The sequence below is a fragment of the Ricinus communis genome, chromosome 6 (genome assembly GCF_019578655.1).
Source record: "Ricinus communis isolate WT05 ecotype wild-type chromosome 6, ASM1957865v1, whole genome shotgun sequence".
Taxonomy (NCBI): Eukaryota; Viridiplantae; Streptophyta; class Magnoliopsida; order Malpighiales; family Euphorbiaceae; genus Ricinus; species Ricinus communis.
In genome coordinates, this window is record NC_063261.1 from 25185383 (window position 1) to 25202143 (window position 16761).

A 16761-nucleotide genomic window follows, 5' to 3' on the forward strand; every position below is an offset into this window, starting at 1 on the left:
TTATATATAATTTATTATTTTTTATTAATAAAATACATTGCTAATTAAATACAAACTCTAATTATAAAAATAATATATAATTATATTTTAATATTTTATTAACTAACAAATAGTTTTCTAACCGGATAATGATACTAATTCTATCCAAATAAATAATATATTAATTATATTTAAATATTATATTAATTAATAAATTATTTTTAATTAAATAATAATTTAATTGTAGAAAATAATATTTTAAATTATATATCAGACTCTAAATAAATAAATAAAAGTCCAAAAATTTAAAAATTATTGAGATTTTCATCAAATAGAAATATTGATTTAATTACTACTCGATATAAAAAAAATCTCCTAAGAAAAAAGAGGCTTTACTAAATGTTCCATTGTTATATTTTCAGTATACCACCATTTTCTTGCACCATATTAGTGATACCAAATCAAACAATGGGATGTTATTGGATAAATAGGTTTAAATCACACGTGTGAATCTTTACAATGAAATGTTATAACCTCATACAGAAAACTAGGCTGATGTACAATCATTGTCCTATTAATGTTCTCTTATTTTTCACATTAAAAATTGCTGAGAGAATGAGAATCTACCAATTGTAATTCATCCAACATTTCAGAAAAAAAAAAAAAAGGAGAAAAAGAAAAAGTGGGGCACACAACAATTGAGTTTGTAACAAAAACTAATTAACAATGTAATGTGACGACAACAAAAAAGAATTTATAATTCTATAACTTTTAAATGAAATATAAAATTAAAAATATAATTATATGTGATATTATTTATTAAGTATTATAATTATATTAATTAAATTATTTGTTACTATTAATTATTCATCTAATAAATAATATTACACATTATTATATGATTAATTATTTTTTTTACAAATTACATTTCGCTATCTCAGTTTCAAACTAAATTTCAAAAGTTTATCCCTTCAATTTCATTAGATTATGGAAAACATTTCACTATCTCAATCTCAAACTAAGTACCAAAGTTAACCATTTCAATGTCATTAGCTCCAAAATCTCTTTCCGAAGAAAAAAAATTACAAATTGCATATTTAAATATTTAATACCTATGATAACAAATAAGAATCTCTTTTAAAAATAAAATAATCCTGATCTATAAAGGCATATAATCAAAATATCAAGCAGCTTATAATAATTTAATTATTTATTACACTGTCAATCTTTTTTATTTGCTATAGAATACAATGCAAGTAACTTAAAAATTCAATTCTTGTTTGGAATGAGACCAGATACAAAAGAAAAAAAAACTTAAAATTATAATTAATTATAAAATAAATATAAGATTGAGATCGGTTATTTTAAATATTCTGAGCCCGCATTTAAATACTAATACTTCATTATAAATATATAAAAAATAGCACAATATCAGCAAATTATAATTAAAATGTATAGTTTCAATTTATATATAATAGCCTGATTGTGTTGGTTCTGAAATTTTGTAAGGATATTGAAGAAATGGAACAATTTCTTCAGATATTTGTTGAAGGTCCCTATTTTTCAGAGTATAAATTACATGCCATTGCATTTTTTAAGAATTTCAATTATTATTTTTCAGGTCCCTATTCTGTAATCAGGTGTGGGGGATGTACCTTTCTTTATCATGGTACCTTTCTTACCTGACCAAATAGACAGCAGAACGTTAGAAAGTTCATTAATAACAATAATTGACTAAGCCGTGTTTGTTTCTTTCGTTTGATCTTATGTGTATTGTTGGAATTAAGGATTAAAAGTTTCTTTTTCTATCCAGCGAAATTCGTTGATTGTAATATTAGCAGAGATAATTATTTTTTTATATTTATTATAAATATATTAAATTATTATTAATATTAGTAGATAATAATAAAATATTCAAATTCAAAATTTCAATAAATCTCATAAATTAGAGACTGCTTCTTAAATTAAAATTTTGTTTAAAATGTTTGTCATAGGTTGTTTTTTTCCAACTTTAATTATTTGAGTAATATTGTATATTTTATTTTAATTTATATTAATTATTATCTATTTAATGTGACATATAATATTTTTATAAAACTGTCTTTGATATTTTAAATTAAAAAATTAATTTTATAAAAATATTATATATTATATCATACTTGAACAAAAATTAATACAAAAAATAAAAATAATCGCACCGAACTGAAACATTATTTAATTTGTCTTTTATTAAATCGAACCAAGCCGAAATTTAAGAATAACTGAACCGAAATTCGGTTTTGCTCACTCGATGTATCAACACATGATTAATTGATCATTCCAAGTTTCAGAATATAATTTGTGTCTTCAAAAGCAGCTGGGACATAGAGAGAGGAGCCTTCAACAGGAGATAGTAACCTCTGTGAAACTCCAGAAGCCTCTACTGACCAGTCTTTCCTAAAAAACTCAAGACAAGCCTGCATTGTGTTCGAATGTAATGTAATATTCCAGTTAGACCTCTTGCCCACCAAATTAATTTTATTAGAACAACCTATATATGGTTTTCAAATAATTAAGTAATTTCATAAAATTTAAAATCAATCGTTTTCTTGTAAATCTTCAGAACTGGTCGATTTTTATAAAGGTGTTTGGCTAAGAGATTTTGTGCGGTTGATAGTTGATTTAGTCTCGATCAGCTATTCATTGTATTAACTATATTTTAGAGCTTTTTTTTATTAGTTTTTAACTGATTTGACTTGTTATTTATTTATTAGATAATATTTTTTTATTAGAACATATTAATTATAATTTACTTTAAATTGATATTATATAATTAATTTTTTTATAATTTATAATAAATAATTATTATTTTAAAATTATACTTAATAGTTAAGTAATTATGATTTTATAATTATGACATTTAAAATTATAAATTTTTATTAGTGGAATTTTAAATATTAATTCCTACTTTTAAAGTAACTTTCACAAATATTGTTTATAATAAATACAATTAAGCTAAATAAGATTAACTATAATATTTTATTAATTATTTATAAGTTATTTTTATCAATTTGTATCATTGAAAACAATACAATAGAATAAAATATATTTAAAGATAAATTATACCATCAACAATTATTTAGTATTCTAACAACAACCGCTAATAAAATTTTACCAAACGGTTTAATTTATCAGCTACCAGCTACTAACTGCATTTATCAGCCAAATCAGACAAATCCTAAATATTGAACAGTATAGGAACGAGGAATTTAATTTCAACAATTTTTTTTTTATCTTCTAAAATTAATCGTGTGAATTCGTTAATGTAAATAAAAAAATATAATTAATTAATATTTTTATAGCATTAAATGATCGCTATCTATTCAATTAATAAAATTAATAAAATGTATGTCATCCATCTATCAACTTCGAAAAAGGAAAATATACAACTAAATTAAGTAATATTTCTTTTGGTATAAAAACATTCTTTTATAATAATAAAAACGCTATCCTAATGTTTTAATGTTGCATGTGATATTGCCATTTACATTTGTACTTTAAAAGGCTAGCCAACTATATAAAGACAAAACCCATATAAATTATCATTTTTGCACATCAAGACCTCTGAAATTCTCCAACTGTTAATTTCTTCTTCTTCTTCTTCTTCTTCTTTACAATTTTCTTCTGGCCACATATGCATGTGTATCTCGTTGGATTGTTCACTTTTCGTATTATGAAATCTTGTTTTCTTCTTTTGACCACTTTTGAAAAGGATAAAGAAGTGCGAATTATTATTAATTTGGCTATTGCTTCTTTTTTTTCTTTTTCTTTTTCTTTTTTTTTCTTTTTAAAAACTCAGACGGTCCATATTTAATCGACCAATCCTTCCTAATTTACATCTTTGTTGAAAATATTTTAGACGGTCATGAATGATTATATCTTCTAAGTTCGGTGACTTGAAATTAATGTTGGCTTAGTTGATCTTCACTTTATTAATCATATTTCAACTCTTAGATTAAATTTCTTCTTTGACCATGCATGAATAATTTATTTTTAATTAGAATGAAAAAGTTTATGTTAGCACAATACAAAATTAACTCGTAATAATACGGGTAGACATATTTATATGAAATTTAGGTATTTGTTCGGTCGATTTAGAAAAATTTATACTTTTATACGTATTTTTTTCCTTTGAATCTGAATTCGAAAGTTAATTATTTCACACATCAATGTAACTTATATATATTCATATACAAGATTGGAAAATGAGTGGTGAAAAAACAATTAGAAAGAAATGATGAGTTGGCAATGAAGATGTGAGGAGTTGAAAATTCTAGTACTTGATTTCCTGTCTCATTTGTTTTATTCACTTGGCCAGCAATTTTCAGAAAAAGTTGTGTTTTTCTTATGGAAAAATAGATAGCACCTTTTCCAAATTTCTTTTCTACTTTATGAGATTCATCAAATCTTCAATTAATCTTTATACAAACATGCATGCAATTACAAGCACAGAATCTCCATACTTTTTGTTATTAAATTCTGAGCAAAATGCTGTTGGTTTTTTTTTTGAATTTATCCCCAACACAAGTGACACAGTTTTGTTTAGATGAAAACAGTTATTTTTCTCTTCTTAGTCCGAAAATGATTTAGGATTAGTTTAGTATTACTTTATAAATTTAATATAATTTAATATAATGATATAAATGGTCACTGACTTTTATATTTAATTTTTTTATATATAAATATAATTATTTAAAATAAAGAGTCTGACGTATATAAAGAGTGCATTGAAGATGTTCTAATGGTTAAAAACATCATACTTATCTATAAACGATATGCACCGCACAAAAATTCTAACTTTTGAGGTTAGCTAAGAGCATTCCAACAAGTAATTAAATAATGTTCTTTTCTATTATTGAGATATTTATAAAATTAGGTAAAAAAAAAGGTGACTTTTAAGTATATTTTATTATTTTTTTTCTTATTTTTTTCCTTTTTTTTTTTAAGAGTAACATTCTCTGCTTACTCATTTCTTTTTTTTTTTCTAAACTTTATCAATAAAAATTAATTAGGGAGTAAATTAGAAAGCATTATCGGTATACACACGTATTTTAATCCAATTGAACTACTAAAAAATGACGGTTAGTATAGAATAGAGGGAGTATTTTTCTTAAATAATAATTGAATTGATACTTGTAAAAAAATAATTTTAGACAAGCTTAAGATAACCAAGTTTAGTGATAAGATTTTATACTGTTTGTGATTAATTTGGCCAATGTCCAAGTTTTTATAAAATAACAAGTCAAATTTGCTTCAAGAACACTTTATTTTTCTTCTTTTCTTTTTCAATAATCTTTGAATGTTTTAAATAACTAATAGAGCCCGTATAAGTAAAATCTACATAGAATTGTATATAAATCCGTTTTATCAGCTATTCGAGTTCAACTTGATGAAAGCTGAATCGAAATCCTTTAGTAAGGTTCATTTAATAAATAAGTCAAGTCTAAACTAAGTAAATTTTAGGTCATTAATACCATGATAAGCTAGTTCAATAGTTTCTTTTTATTTACTTCGTAATAACTTGGGATTTAATCTCATAGAGATAATGAATCTTTCGCCTCTAAATTTGATGGGATGAATTCCATCTCGATGATATCGAGTCCTATCAATATCATAAATAACAATGTTTGAGTTGTCAAATCGATTATCATCGAGAATTGAATAGTATCTTATAGAATGATCATTTATCCATACTAAATTCAAAAATGGCTGGTTTGGAAGAATTGAGCGAGGATTCGTATGAGGTGAAAATCTCATCTAAGGTTTTGTAGAGTGACAGTAAGAGTCACTTATCTGTCAACTTTTCCACTATCATTCCTAAAAAATAAATTTCTACTTTGTGTAAAGTTGCCAGAGTACGATTAACCTATAGATTTGAAATCACTACTTATATACCTATATTGACCATAATTTATAAGAACATTCTACAATCTTAGTAAGAGAGAAAAGAGTTAAGAATTTACTCAATGTGAGATATCATATTTTTCAAGGGACTCTAGATGCTCTCAGAATAAAAATCATCGATAAGAGCATTCAAGTGCGTTGTAGATTCTTATCCAAAGCTTATATCATTTGATGATGCTCTATGAATCACTAAAAACATATAAAGGATATGGCTAAACCAATAACCAAATTTTCGTAAGAAAATATTAATAATCCTTCTATACTTTTAAACTTCTAATATTTAGTCAGTTTAACATTTTAATTTCTTCATATAACTTAATATGTAGTTAAACTTTTTTAGTGATATTTTAATAGTTTTTAACATGTAATTACATTTAACGCATCACGTATATTATGAATAGATGCCTCAATATCAAAAGAAATAAAGTTGAGATATATATCAAATTATACAAAAAAAATTCAAAGTGTTTAAATTAAAAAAAAAAACATATAAAGCACATGCATGTAGTTTTGGATCTTTCAATTTTAAATACTTGTCTTTTCTTAAACAAATAACAATAAGTATTTCAAATTGTTAGCATTCTCAGTATATACACTAACGTTGTTAGCAACTTTGGCCATAAAAATTTAAATCCACATTCAATTGTTGGGAAATCAAATTTGTTAAGAAAGCTAGCAGAACATGAAATCTACAGTGTTGTCAGATCGTGCCAAGCTCCTCTAGTTTGGCTCATATCTCCTTTTATTTGAAATTCTTTTATAAGATAATAAGTCTAGATTGTAGCGAGGTAAATGAAACCAATTTTTATCGAATTATTAATGATTTGAAATATATATTATTATTTATTAAAATAAAAAATACATTTAAAACTCAAAAAGTGCGAAACTACATATATATCTTTTTGTATTTTTTTAATTAAATTATAAGTTAAAAATATTAAATTGATTAATTGATATGAATTCAAAGATATAAATAAATACTTTTGGCTTTTAATATTTTATTTATAATTTTTATAGTTTTACTTTTAATAAATATCTATATAACCTAATTTTTGTAGAATAAAACCATAAATCTTTGTCAATATATTATAATTTTCATTAACAAGTATGTTATTTTTATAATAAATTGATGAATAATCTAATTTTTACAATTTGTATTTATTTAAGCTCATAGATTCCGTTACATTTGTTAAGTTTAATTAAGCTTATAAATTTGGTGAATTCAATTTAGATTTAGCTTAATAATAACCGAATCAAATTCAAACTAGTAAAAGATTGATTTCCAACTTCACTCGATTTGACTGTTGTTCAGGGTTACACTCCCTAGAATATGTTGCTGCATTTATTTAAAGAAGAAGAAGAAGAAGAAGAAGAAGAAGGCATAATTAAAATAGATAAAAGGATCAATCTGTCTCTTGAATTTATATTTAAGAATCAAATACAATTAATTTAAATATTTTAGTAAATAGCTCTCTAAATTTATATTCAATAATCAAATATATCAAATTTAATTTTTTTTAGCAAATAATTCTCTAAATTTGTATCCAATGGTCAAATACATCAAATTTAATTTTTTTTTTAAAAGTGAGATAATATTAAAATTTTAGGTTTTAATAATATTTATTTCATTAATTTACTGGTACAGTATCATGTGACGCGCTATATGAAAGTATATTTTACAAAATGTAAAATTTATATTTAATTGATCCAAAATGACAAATTACGAGCCTATTTGTTAAGAAAGTTAAAAATTTTGATTTATTTAATATTTAAAAAGTTTAAATTTAACTTATTTAACATATGTTATTTTTTATCAATTAAATTTAAATTTTAAATTATGTGAAATATGTTCTTGTATATCGCGTCACTAGATATTGTATCAGTAAATCAATGAAATAAAATATCATTTTAATTTTTATAATTCAATTATAACTTAAAAATCTAAGGTTATTTTACTTTTTAAATTTTTTTAAATTAGATGTATTTGATCATTAGATATAAGTTTAGAATGCTATTTGCATCCAAAATTTAAATTTGATGTATTTAACCATTTGAGATGCGTATCACATGTGTTGAGAATTCATTCAGGCAATGAAACAAAAAGGATAAATTCATGTGTTTGAGAGCATGTGAAGCTAAGTCCCTACACAGCTCATGGACAGATGGAGGGGGAAAGACCTGTTCCACTCCAACCCTTGTCACTGCCTCCAAGTGAAAGATACATAATAATAGGAATCACACCATATTTGTTTTGCAAGGGTGTCACTTTGTGTCTGTTTCCTGTTAGCAACATATTAGATTCTTGTTATGTAAGGGACAACTGTGCAGCCCAAAAATGGAAGATTGATCATATTCAAATATTATTGACATGGAATTATATATATTTATGTAGGTAGCAAAATGATTAAGATAAACTGCGGTTTGGTCGCTCTAGACATATTCTTCATTTAAAAAAAATTCTTATTTGTGATCAATAATTTGACAATTTTGACTAATTTTATAACATTTAAAAGCATATAATGCATACATCAGTGAGATTAATTATGAAACTGAAAACTATTAACTTAAATAATTTACAAAAAATAAAATAGCATTAATTAAAATAATAGTAAAAATTTACAGTTGTTATAAAATAATTATAATATATTAAATTTATAAAAAATAAAATAACACATATATTAAAATAATTAACTGATCAAAGATGTTTAGGGATTAAAATATATATAACAAATAAATTATTAAAATTCACCTGAAAAATTATCATTAAAAAGCTAATTTTCAAAATATTTTACTAGTTGAATGATTTTTTTGTTAATGATTGACATTTAATTAATATTAAGAAGGATATGATTTATATTTTGTTGATATTTGATTAGGTTTTTTATTAATTGTATAATCTGATCTTATAGATTTAAATTTTATTTGTTAACTTTTATTTATCTAATATTTTTTGTAATTAGTTGATTTTAGACTAAAATTTTTAGTTTAGTGTGATCACTTTTAAATTTTTTTAATATTGTTAACTTTTAGAATATTTAACTTGAGCATATTTTTATAAATAATTTTTAAAAATATATATATTTTCGTAAATTTCTTTAGGTAAAGATATAATTGTTGTTATAGAAAAACGTATCTCTGTAAAGAAACCAATATTATATATATATATATATATATATATATATACATATAAAGAATGCATTTGCCTTTTGAATAAATAGTCAGCCCAACATCCCCTTGTCAGGGGCTTGCAGTCTTTAAGTTACCAATATTAAGGTTCATGATATAGGCTGCTTATTTTCTACCATGAGGGATAGAGATATGGAAAGATGTAAACTAAAAGATTGAATTTAGAAAAAGAAAAAAATGTTATTGAAGCCTATCTGTGATGTTTAAATCATATCTGATCTTATGCTTCTACTAATGGAGCCAAGAATTTCACGTACTCAACTGATGAGGCAGATGCTGGAGGATTTCAACTAACCTATCCGCCTCACAGTTTAACAGAAAGCTGAAATCTGTTAGGTGGTGACCGGCTTATCGGACTAGACAGTTAACATCTAAGTAGTCCAAGATGATTTACGTACGGTTCAAATGATAACCATACAACAGCATATGAAGAAAAGAAAAGAAAAAGAAAAAGGGAAGCAACTATTGTTCATTACAGAGGCAACAGTGAAAAACTTGGAGAACATCAGAATAAAATTAAAGATTGTGAAATTTCATGTGAAGAAACTGTCAGCATAACAGGCAACTTATTGCCAAATTTAATGTACTTTCTGTAAAACACAGGAACCTATGGAATCAATCCTGATTGATAAAACATTATTTTAAGAGATAATTATGATGTGTAGGATCAAACCACTGTGTTATAGCAATCTGCTGATCAAAGCAGTCAATAACTCCTTGTATCAACATTGGCTAAGAAAATTGGGGCAAACTACAGGTAGCAGAGAAATGGAGCTCCTTAAAAACCCAGCTCACTAGTTCAAGAACCTAAAAGACAATGACAAGTGAGAGATAATAATACAAATTAGAGAGATGTTCTTTTATGATTAAGGATAATTTACACTTACTATCAATGCTTCCCATCATGAAACTGAGCATTTTTCGACGACTTGAAAGTCTCCAAGAATCTTTTGGCTTTTTCTAACTCTTCCTTCTGTCTTCCTTTATCCCAGTTGTGCTCAGTAGCCAGTATCTCAATGACGCGCGGCAGTGCCCGGCCTGCTGCATCAGTATCTAGAAAAGCAAGCCTTGATCTTCTAGCAATGAAATCAACAGCAGATTCGCAATACTCCTGTCGGGCACAGTACGCGACCTCTGCCTCAAGAAAAGGGTAGCCATGGGCAAGTCGCTTCCCTAGACCTTCATTCTGAAAATAAGGCAGGACTTATGATGTCAATCACCAATACATCATAAGATATGTTTTACAGCATCCAGACCACTTAAATCTTGCAAAAGCATTATATAGCAACGGTTAGATGAAAATCCCATGTTAATCCAGAATGCAAAATGTTTATCAAATTTAGATGGGCCAAATTTAGGCCAAAGAGCTCTAAAGAAACAGCTCAAAACTGAAAGAAAAAGATGCAAAATGGATTTTCCAATTGGTCCAAAAGATTGATGAGACCTTTGCAATTTCAAAAAACTGCAAACCACAATGTTAATGCCAAAAGCAAAATGCATCTTCCCCCTGATTATTGAACAGAAAAAACACTGCCATCCTTCATAAGAAGAATACATACTTATTCAAACAAGTCTAGCAAGCAATTAAAATTTTAAACTCAATTTAATATGGCGAAGATGTGTGTAGGTAGAAGCAACAGATTGGAAAAAAAGGCAGATACTGATTGCTGTTTTACCCGCATGAATGATCATAAATCCAATTTAGAAGTTGTTTGTATCAGAATCTCATATCATCATTACCTTATCACTGTTGCCTGACAATAAAAACTAAGCTTGTCCCATAATTTATAAGGCTCTCTTTCAAATTTTAGCAATAAAACAAGAAAAGAAGGCCCATAATTGTGTCAAGCCTCAAGGGCATGATGGATAGTACAAGAAGACTGTGAAACCAACCAGTTTCACCACAATATCAGAACACCAAGGACAGATTAGAAACGAAAAAGTCAAGCTAAACTCCTGTTACTACTTAGGGAAGGGGGGGCAAGATGACAAGTGATGGAGCACATGGATGGAGAAAGGCCAAACCAACCTGAGCAATGGCAGCTACTCGTTCGGCCATTGTACCATATGCATGCGATAAGTGCTTAGCAGCGGCAGTATCCATTGCTCCAGGGACAACTTTCCCACCATATGTCTTCTTCATGCGCTTATATTGTTGAGCAAGAACTGTGAATGATGAAGGCTCCCATCCATCTCCACCAACAAGGCTCAGGTTTTGAGTTACACATCCATTTGATGGACTCAGCTTCCCAGACTTTATTGCTGCATCAACAGCATCTTCTGCCATGCTGAAACCATTTCCAGTAAGCATAATACTTGGTACCACTAAGAAGAGCGAAATAATTAAAAGCTAAATTGAGGAGAAAGAAGGCAGGCAGGGGTGGAGGATTTGCAGAAACGAGAAGAAAAAAAAGGTAACCAGCAAAACTATGGTCAAGCTATACAAAAGACTATGGCAGAAATAAGAACGTAAAAATTGGCGTGGAGAAATGTTAAGCTGGACATTTTAATTTGGACACATTGGCAGGAAAGTGGAAGAAGCGCCATGGAGGAAAAATTCGTTAGAAGAGATATTGAGGTGGTAAAAACATGAGCAGTTTAGACCAGCAAATGCAACAGTAAGAGCCAAACCAAGAATAACTTGGCAGTAAATAGTCTGAAATACTTGCAAACCCTAGACCTTTCGAGACATAGCTCTAAACAAGATGAAATGAAGGATAGGTCCGTTACAGACCCCAACCAATTTGGGAGTAAGCCTTAGTTCAACTGAGCAAATTGGTGAAACTTGTAAATTGTGATAAAGTAAATAGAAAATTCTCTTCATTGCTTATTCTAACTCACCAGCCATAGCACATGTAATGTACAATTATAAAAAAGCTACAGAAAACCAAAAAATTACCTGCGGTAAGTAGTCCATTTTCCACCAGTGATTGTGACCAAACCAGGATAATCTTCACATACCACATGATCTCTAGAGATGCTCTCAGTGTTCTTTGCTGATGGATCCACAGCTAATGGGCGAATACCACTCCAGGCGGAAAGAACATCTGTGCGACGAACCTAAATTATATACTGTTACTTCAATATCCATATCCAAACCAAACAAGAAAGAGTTGGAGATTAAAGCAATTCTCTAGAATCCTATTGTCTGATAATTATAAATTTACATAGGCATGCAATATCACCATTTTGGTATTCCCAATTACACCATCTAATGATTTTGACTTTATGATAACTATCTTTCAGAAACCCCTCCAAATACAGCAAACAAGCAAAATCTAGACACATATACAAAATGAATAACATACAAACAGAAAGTTTTCATGCTTCTAGTCATATAAAACTCCTATTGGCAACCAAATGGATCACCAAGTTATACAACAACGATAGGAATTGCTTATAGATGCAAAACACTGCATACCTTAACACTAAGGTAATCCGAAATAGCATCAAGTATAAACTGAATCTCATCCTCGTGAGGTTCCGGAAGCGCAGTTATGACAGTGTTAGAATCTGTAGTCCCAGCAACTGTTCTTCCCAACCATGGCAACATGAAAACAACACGCCCATCTTTTGTTTTGGGAACAATCAAGCCCATTCCCTCTGGGGAATAATAATCAGGGAGAACAATATGTACACCGCTGCTAGGAGCAATCATAGGTTGTACATCTTTGTTAACCATTTTCCTTACAGAGTCACAAAATGGCCCAGCCGCATTCACTACAACTTTTGCATAGGTGTCAAACTCTTTGCCTGGTACAATGTCAATAATCACATATAAGCAGTCTACTCATACAAAGACACATAAGTGCAAGCACTAACGAAATATGTTTGCAGGCACATTCATGTTCACATCTAAAATAGCAACACCACAAACAATTCATTAGAATTAATGAAAATAACGAACTTTAGCAAATAAGGAAACAGTGTACTTAAACTTAATTGCTTTTACATTAAATATTGCACATAACTAGTTTAGATGCGGTTTTACACTTTTACCTGTAATATATATGCTGTTCTCATAAAATATTAATAAGGGCAATTTTAGAGATTTGTGTTCAAATGTAAGAGTTTACCAAATATATTATATATAAATATCGGAAAATAATTGTAACTTGTTTTCTATACTTCTCTTCACAGGAGTACACAGTTTTTGCAAGCGCTTCCAAGTTTAGAAGTATGTGCATCGCCAACATTAGAGGAAGCACGAATACCACCATCATCACTACCAAAATTTCTAACAACATCTATTCACTAAATGCACCAAAATTAGTCATTAGGTGCAGGCTTAGGAACTATCTGTTGTACTCTTATTTCATTTAAACAAAAGATTATAGGCTTCAATGTAGCAGTTACATACAGCACAGGAATACCATGTACACTAAAATAGAAAACTTAGTATGCTTCGGCATTTTCTCTTTGCCAGGAAATATATCTACAATATAAAAGGAATAGCTAATTGAGTTGGTTTTTATACAAGTAATTAAAAAAACTTAAATGAACAAAAAAAAACTACTACGACAAGATTTACAAAAATTTATCAGTTCAAAAGCTTATTATTCAAAATTCCATCAAACAATCTTATATCTCACAATCTGTGGTGCAAGTTGGTAGCAACTTGTTGAGGTAAGAGGACGGAAGAAGACCGTGAGAGATTAAAGTGGATTCGCATTTTATTCAGGGTTAAGCAAAATCAAAAACTGGGTTAATGTAATGATATCTTCACGACTTATTGTTCTTTATAATACCTATGACATCTAAAGAATGAAAAAGGTTAAAGAGTCCATATTTGCAAGTATCCCAAATGTATAATTCTTGGTAACAGTTGAATAAGAAATGATTGAGTTGTCTTTCAATTTACATTCAAGGCATACATCCTTCATTTGATTTGATTTTATATTTCCATTTACAGAAGATTTTTTTTAATCTAATTTCAATATGCATTAACATTATCACACATTTTCACTGCATACTTCTATTGTATAGTTCAAAGCAATGAAAAACAATGATTTTCTTTTTCCTTCAAATTGGAAAATGATTTGAGAAAACAAACAAACAATAAATAAATGAGAAAACTGCCTAGAGAAAACAAACAATAAGAACTCCAAAAGGTTTTCAGTCGTTAAGAATGAAAAGAAAAACCAAAAACAAAAAGCATACCACGTACCAACCACACTTGAATATTTCCAACTTATAACTTTTTCTTTTCTCTTCATCAAAGAGTAGCCATACAGTATAATAGTGTTTAACTGCTTTGCCATGGGCTTAAAATAAATGGAGAGGCATAATATCTCCTTACATGTTCCTGATTTGAGACAAATCAAAGGAGGTCTGACTCCTCTGAAACACTACAAGGGGCTTATCAAGCAAACGAGCAGGAAGCAATGTTATAATCATAAACAGTTTGTTAAAATTAAGTTAAAAATTCAACAAGGAATACCTAATAGGAAGCATTATAAAAATTAGCTGAGATAAAAAGTAAATCAGTGCTCATTGTTACAGGATAAATATCATACCAGATAGATTGTCCCGGATCCGTGCACCAATTATATGCCCATGAGCCTCATCTTTTAGCAAAGATAACACCTCAGCATGGTTGAGTACAGCTGCACCTGCTAAAGCAGCAGTACAGGCCAAACTGACATTAACACGTGAGTCATTCATCTGCCCATCGTAATACACCACTGTGCCCCATAAGCTTCTATCCTTACCCTTTTTAGCAAGAGTGGGGAAGAGTTCAAGGGACTCCCTAGCAGAATAATATCTAGACAAATGTAACAAGCGTGGTCCTGCGACCAAATCGTACATTTTCAAGCCCATCCAATAATATAGCGTCTCAAACCAGCTAAAACAGGGTGTCATGCAAGGCAAAGCATGGCACATGTGTGGTGCATTATCAATCACCTGTTTACGCTCCTCAAGTGCATGGAAAACTAGCTTTAGTTGCCCATAGTCAAGATTAAAGACAGCTTTCTCCAGGTAGCGAACTCCTGCAAGGGAAACAATTAATTAATCAACTGGCCATAAAGATAAATTAAAATAAAAAAAACTAAAATGCTAATCATATTCATGGAAACACACCACCATGGAGGTTTCTTTAGGTATTGTCTGTACTGTTAGGAATGTGAATAGTCCCAAGAAAATAGAGACCACTTCAATCATGTTCTAATGAATAATCAGCACATGGAATATTTAAACACATCAAATATCATATAAAAAGTGTTATAAATATGAAAAGGGAAATCATGATTGAGATATCCAAATTATAATATTTACAGTGGCTAAATTGCCACATCCATTTACTGTAATAGACTAATCCATAACCCAAATCCATTTCATTTCTCAGTCAACTCATCAAGAAAAAAAAAAAGGCTCACATTCACAGTAGAGTGCACTTCTTTGCAGGCCCAATAAATCCGAAAATTAACTTAATGTTTTTTTAGACATATAGCTTAGGTCAGTATCATGCTTTAACATTCGTATGAGTAATAGAAGTCTTCACAGGTCAGACTAATAAATAAGAATCACAAGTCTCCTTATTACTGGCATTTGATAAAATTCATCACTTTATGCCATGTTTGGTTAAGTTAGTGAACCGAACGTAGCTTAAAGAAATGAATATATACACAATAATTAAATATTAGAAAGAAACTTGCCTCCATGAATTAACTTTGTTGACCTAGAAGAGGTACCAGAAGAAAAATCCTCTCTTTCAACAAGACCAACGCGAAGTCCACGTGTCACAGCATCAAGCGCCGCTCCAGAACCGGTGGCGCCACCACCAATCACCAAAACATCAAGAGGATTGTTCGCACCAGCGGCGATCAAAGCCGATTCTTGAGCCGCTCGCGACGGAACAACCGCATTAAAATCATTGATCCTCTGCCTTACGGCGTCGAGAGCAGGTCCACCGCCTCGGTCGCTGGAGGATATATTAGGAGAGAGAAGGATGGCCCCTCCAGATACGGCGGAGATGATCGCCGCTGTGCCTAGACGACGGAAGCGAATGGCGGAGGAGGAGGAGGACATAATAGCGACGGTTATGGAAATGAGGTGACAGAAGTAAGCATAGGAGTGGAAAGTGATTATTTTGGATTATTTTACTGTCATGGGGATGCCGCGAAAGGTTGCCTTGGGAATCGGTCTTTTGCTGTTTGCGACCTTACTAAAATGCCCTTTTGATTACAATAATGAATTTGCTAAATTTGTATGGTGGTCGGATATAGAAAGGTCAACGTAGCTCTCCCCAATTCATGCATTAGGTGATTATTTTGTGACACTGTATTTATAAAATTATATTAAGTATTTTGAAATTGTTTATTCAGTTAATAAAAATATTTATAAAAGTATTATATAAATTAAAATAAAATATTTAATGTTGTTTTTATGTAGAGATATAATTTTTATTATATTTTTGTTATGTAATTGTATTATGATAGTGAGAGAGCAAGAAAAATATAAGATATTTATAAAATTTTGATGATTTAAAATTTTAGTAATGTTTTAAAATTAAAATTATTTAAAATTATGAGAATCCTTTTTATATTAACTAGTGAGAGAGCAAGCGATATATAAGGTTTTTATAAAATTTAATGATTTAAAATTTTAGTAATATTTTAAAATTAAAATTATTTAAAAATTAAAAATTAATTT

General features: G+C 28.8%; 1 protein-coding gene across 1 annotated transcript; it reads right to left on the minus strand.

Annotated features, from left to right (window-relative positions):
• Positions 1–9619: 9619 nt before the first annotated feature.
• LOC8260136 (glycerol-3-phosphate dehydrogenase SDP6, mitochondrial) lies at positions 9620–16274 on the minus strand. The gene is made up of 7 exons (XM_002529556.4): positions 15765–16274; positions 14625–15098; positions 12530–12861; positions 12008–12168; positions 11138–11396; positions 9996–10294; positions 9620–9915 (listed from the first exon to the last, which is right to left on the minus strand). Exons 1-6 carry the CDS (start codon positions 16135–16137, stop codon positions 9998–10000), a joined length of 1896 nt encoding a protein of 631 aa, XP_002529602.1. The 5' UTR covers positions 16138–16274; the 3' UTR covers positions 9620–9915; positions 9996–9997.
• Positions 16275–16761: the final 487 nt, after the last annotated feature.

Coding starts and splice junctions, on each gene's coding strand:
- LOC8260136 (XM_002529556.4), bottom strand. CDS start 16,137: ATGTCCTCCTCCTCCTCCGCCATTCGCTTCCGTCGTCTAGGCACAGCG. Junction 11,397..12,007: donor AAATGGACTACTTACCGCAG/GTAATTTTTTGG, acceptor AAATGGTTTCAG/CATGGCAGAAGATGCTGTTG. Junction 10,295..11,137: donor GAGTAGCTGCCATTGCTCAG/GTTGGTTTGGCC, acceptor CCTTATTTTCAG/AATGAAGGTCTAGGGAAGCG.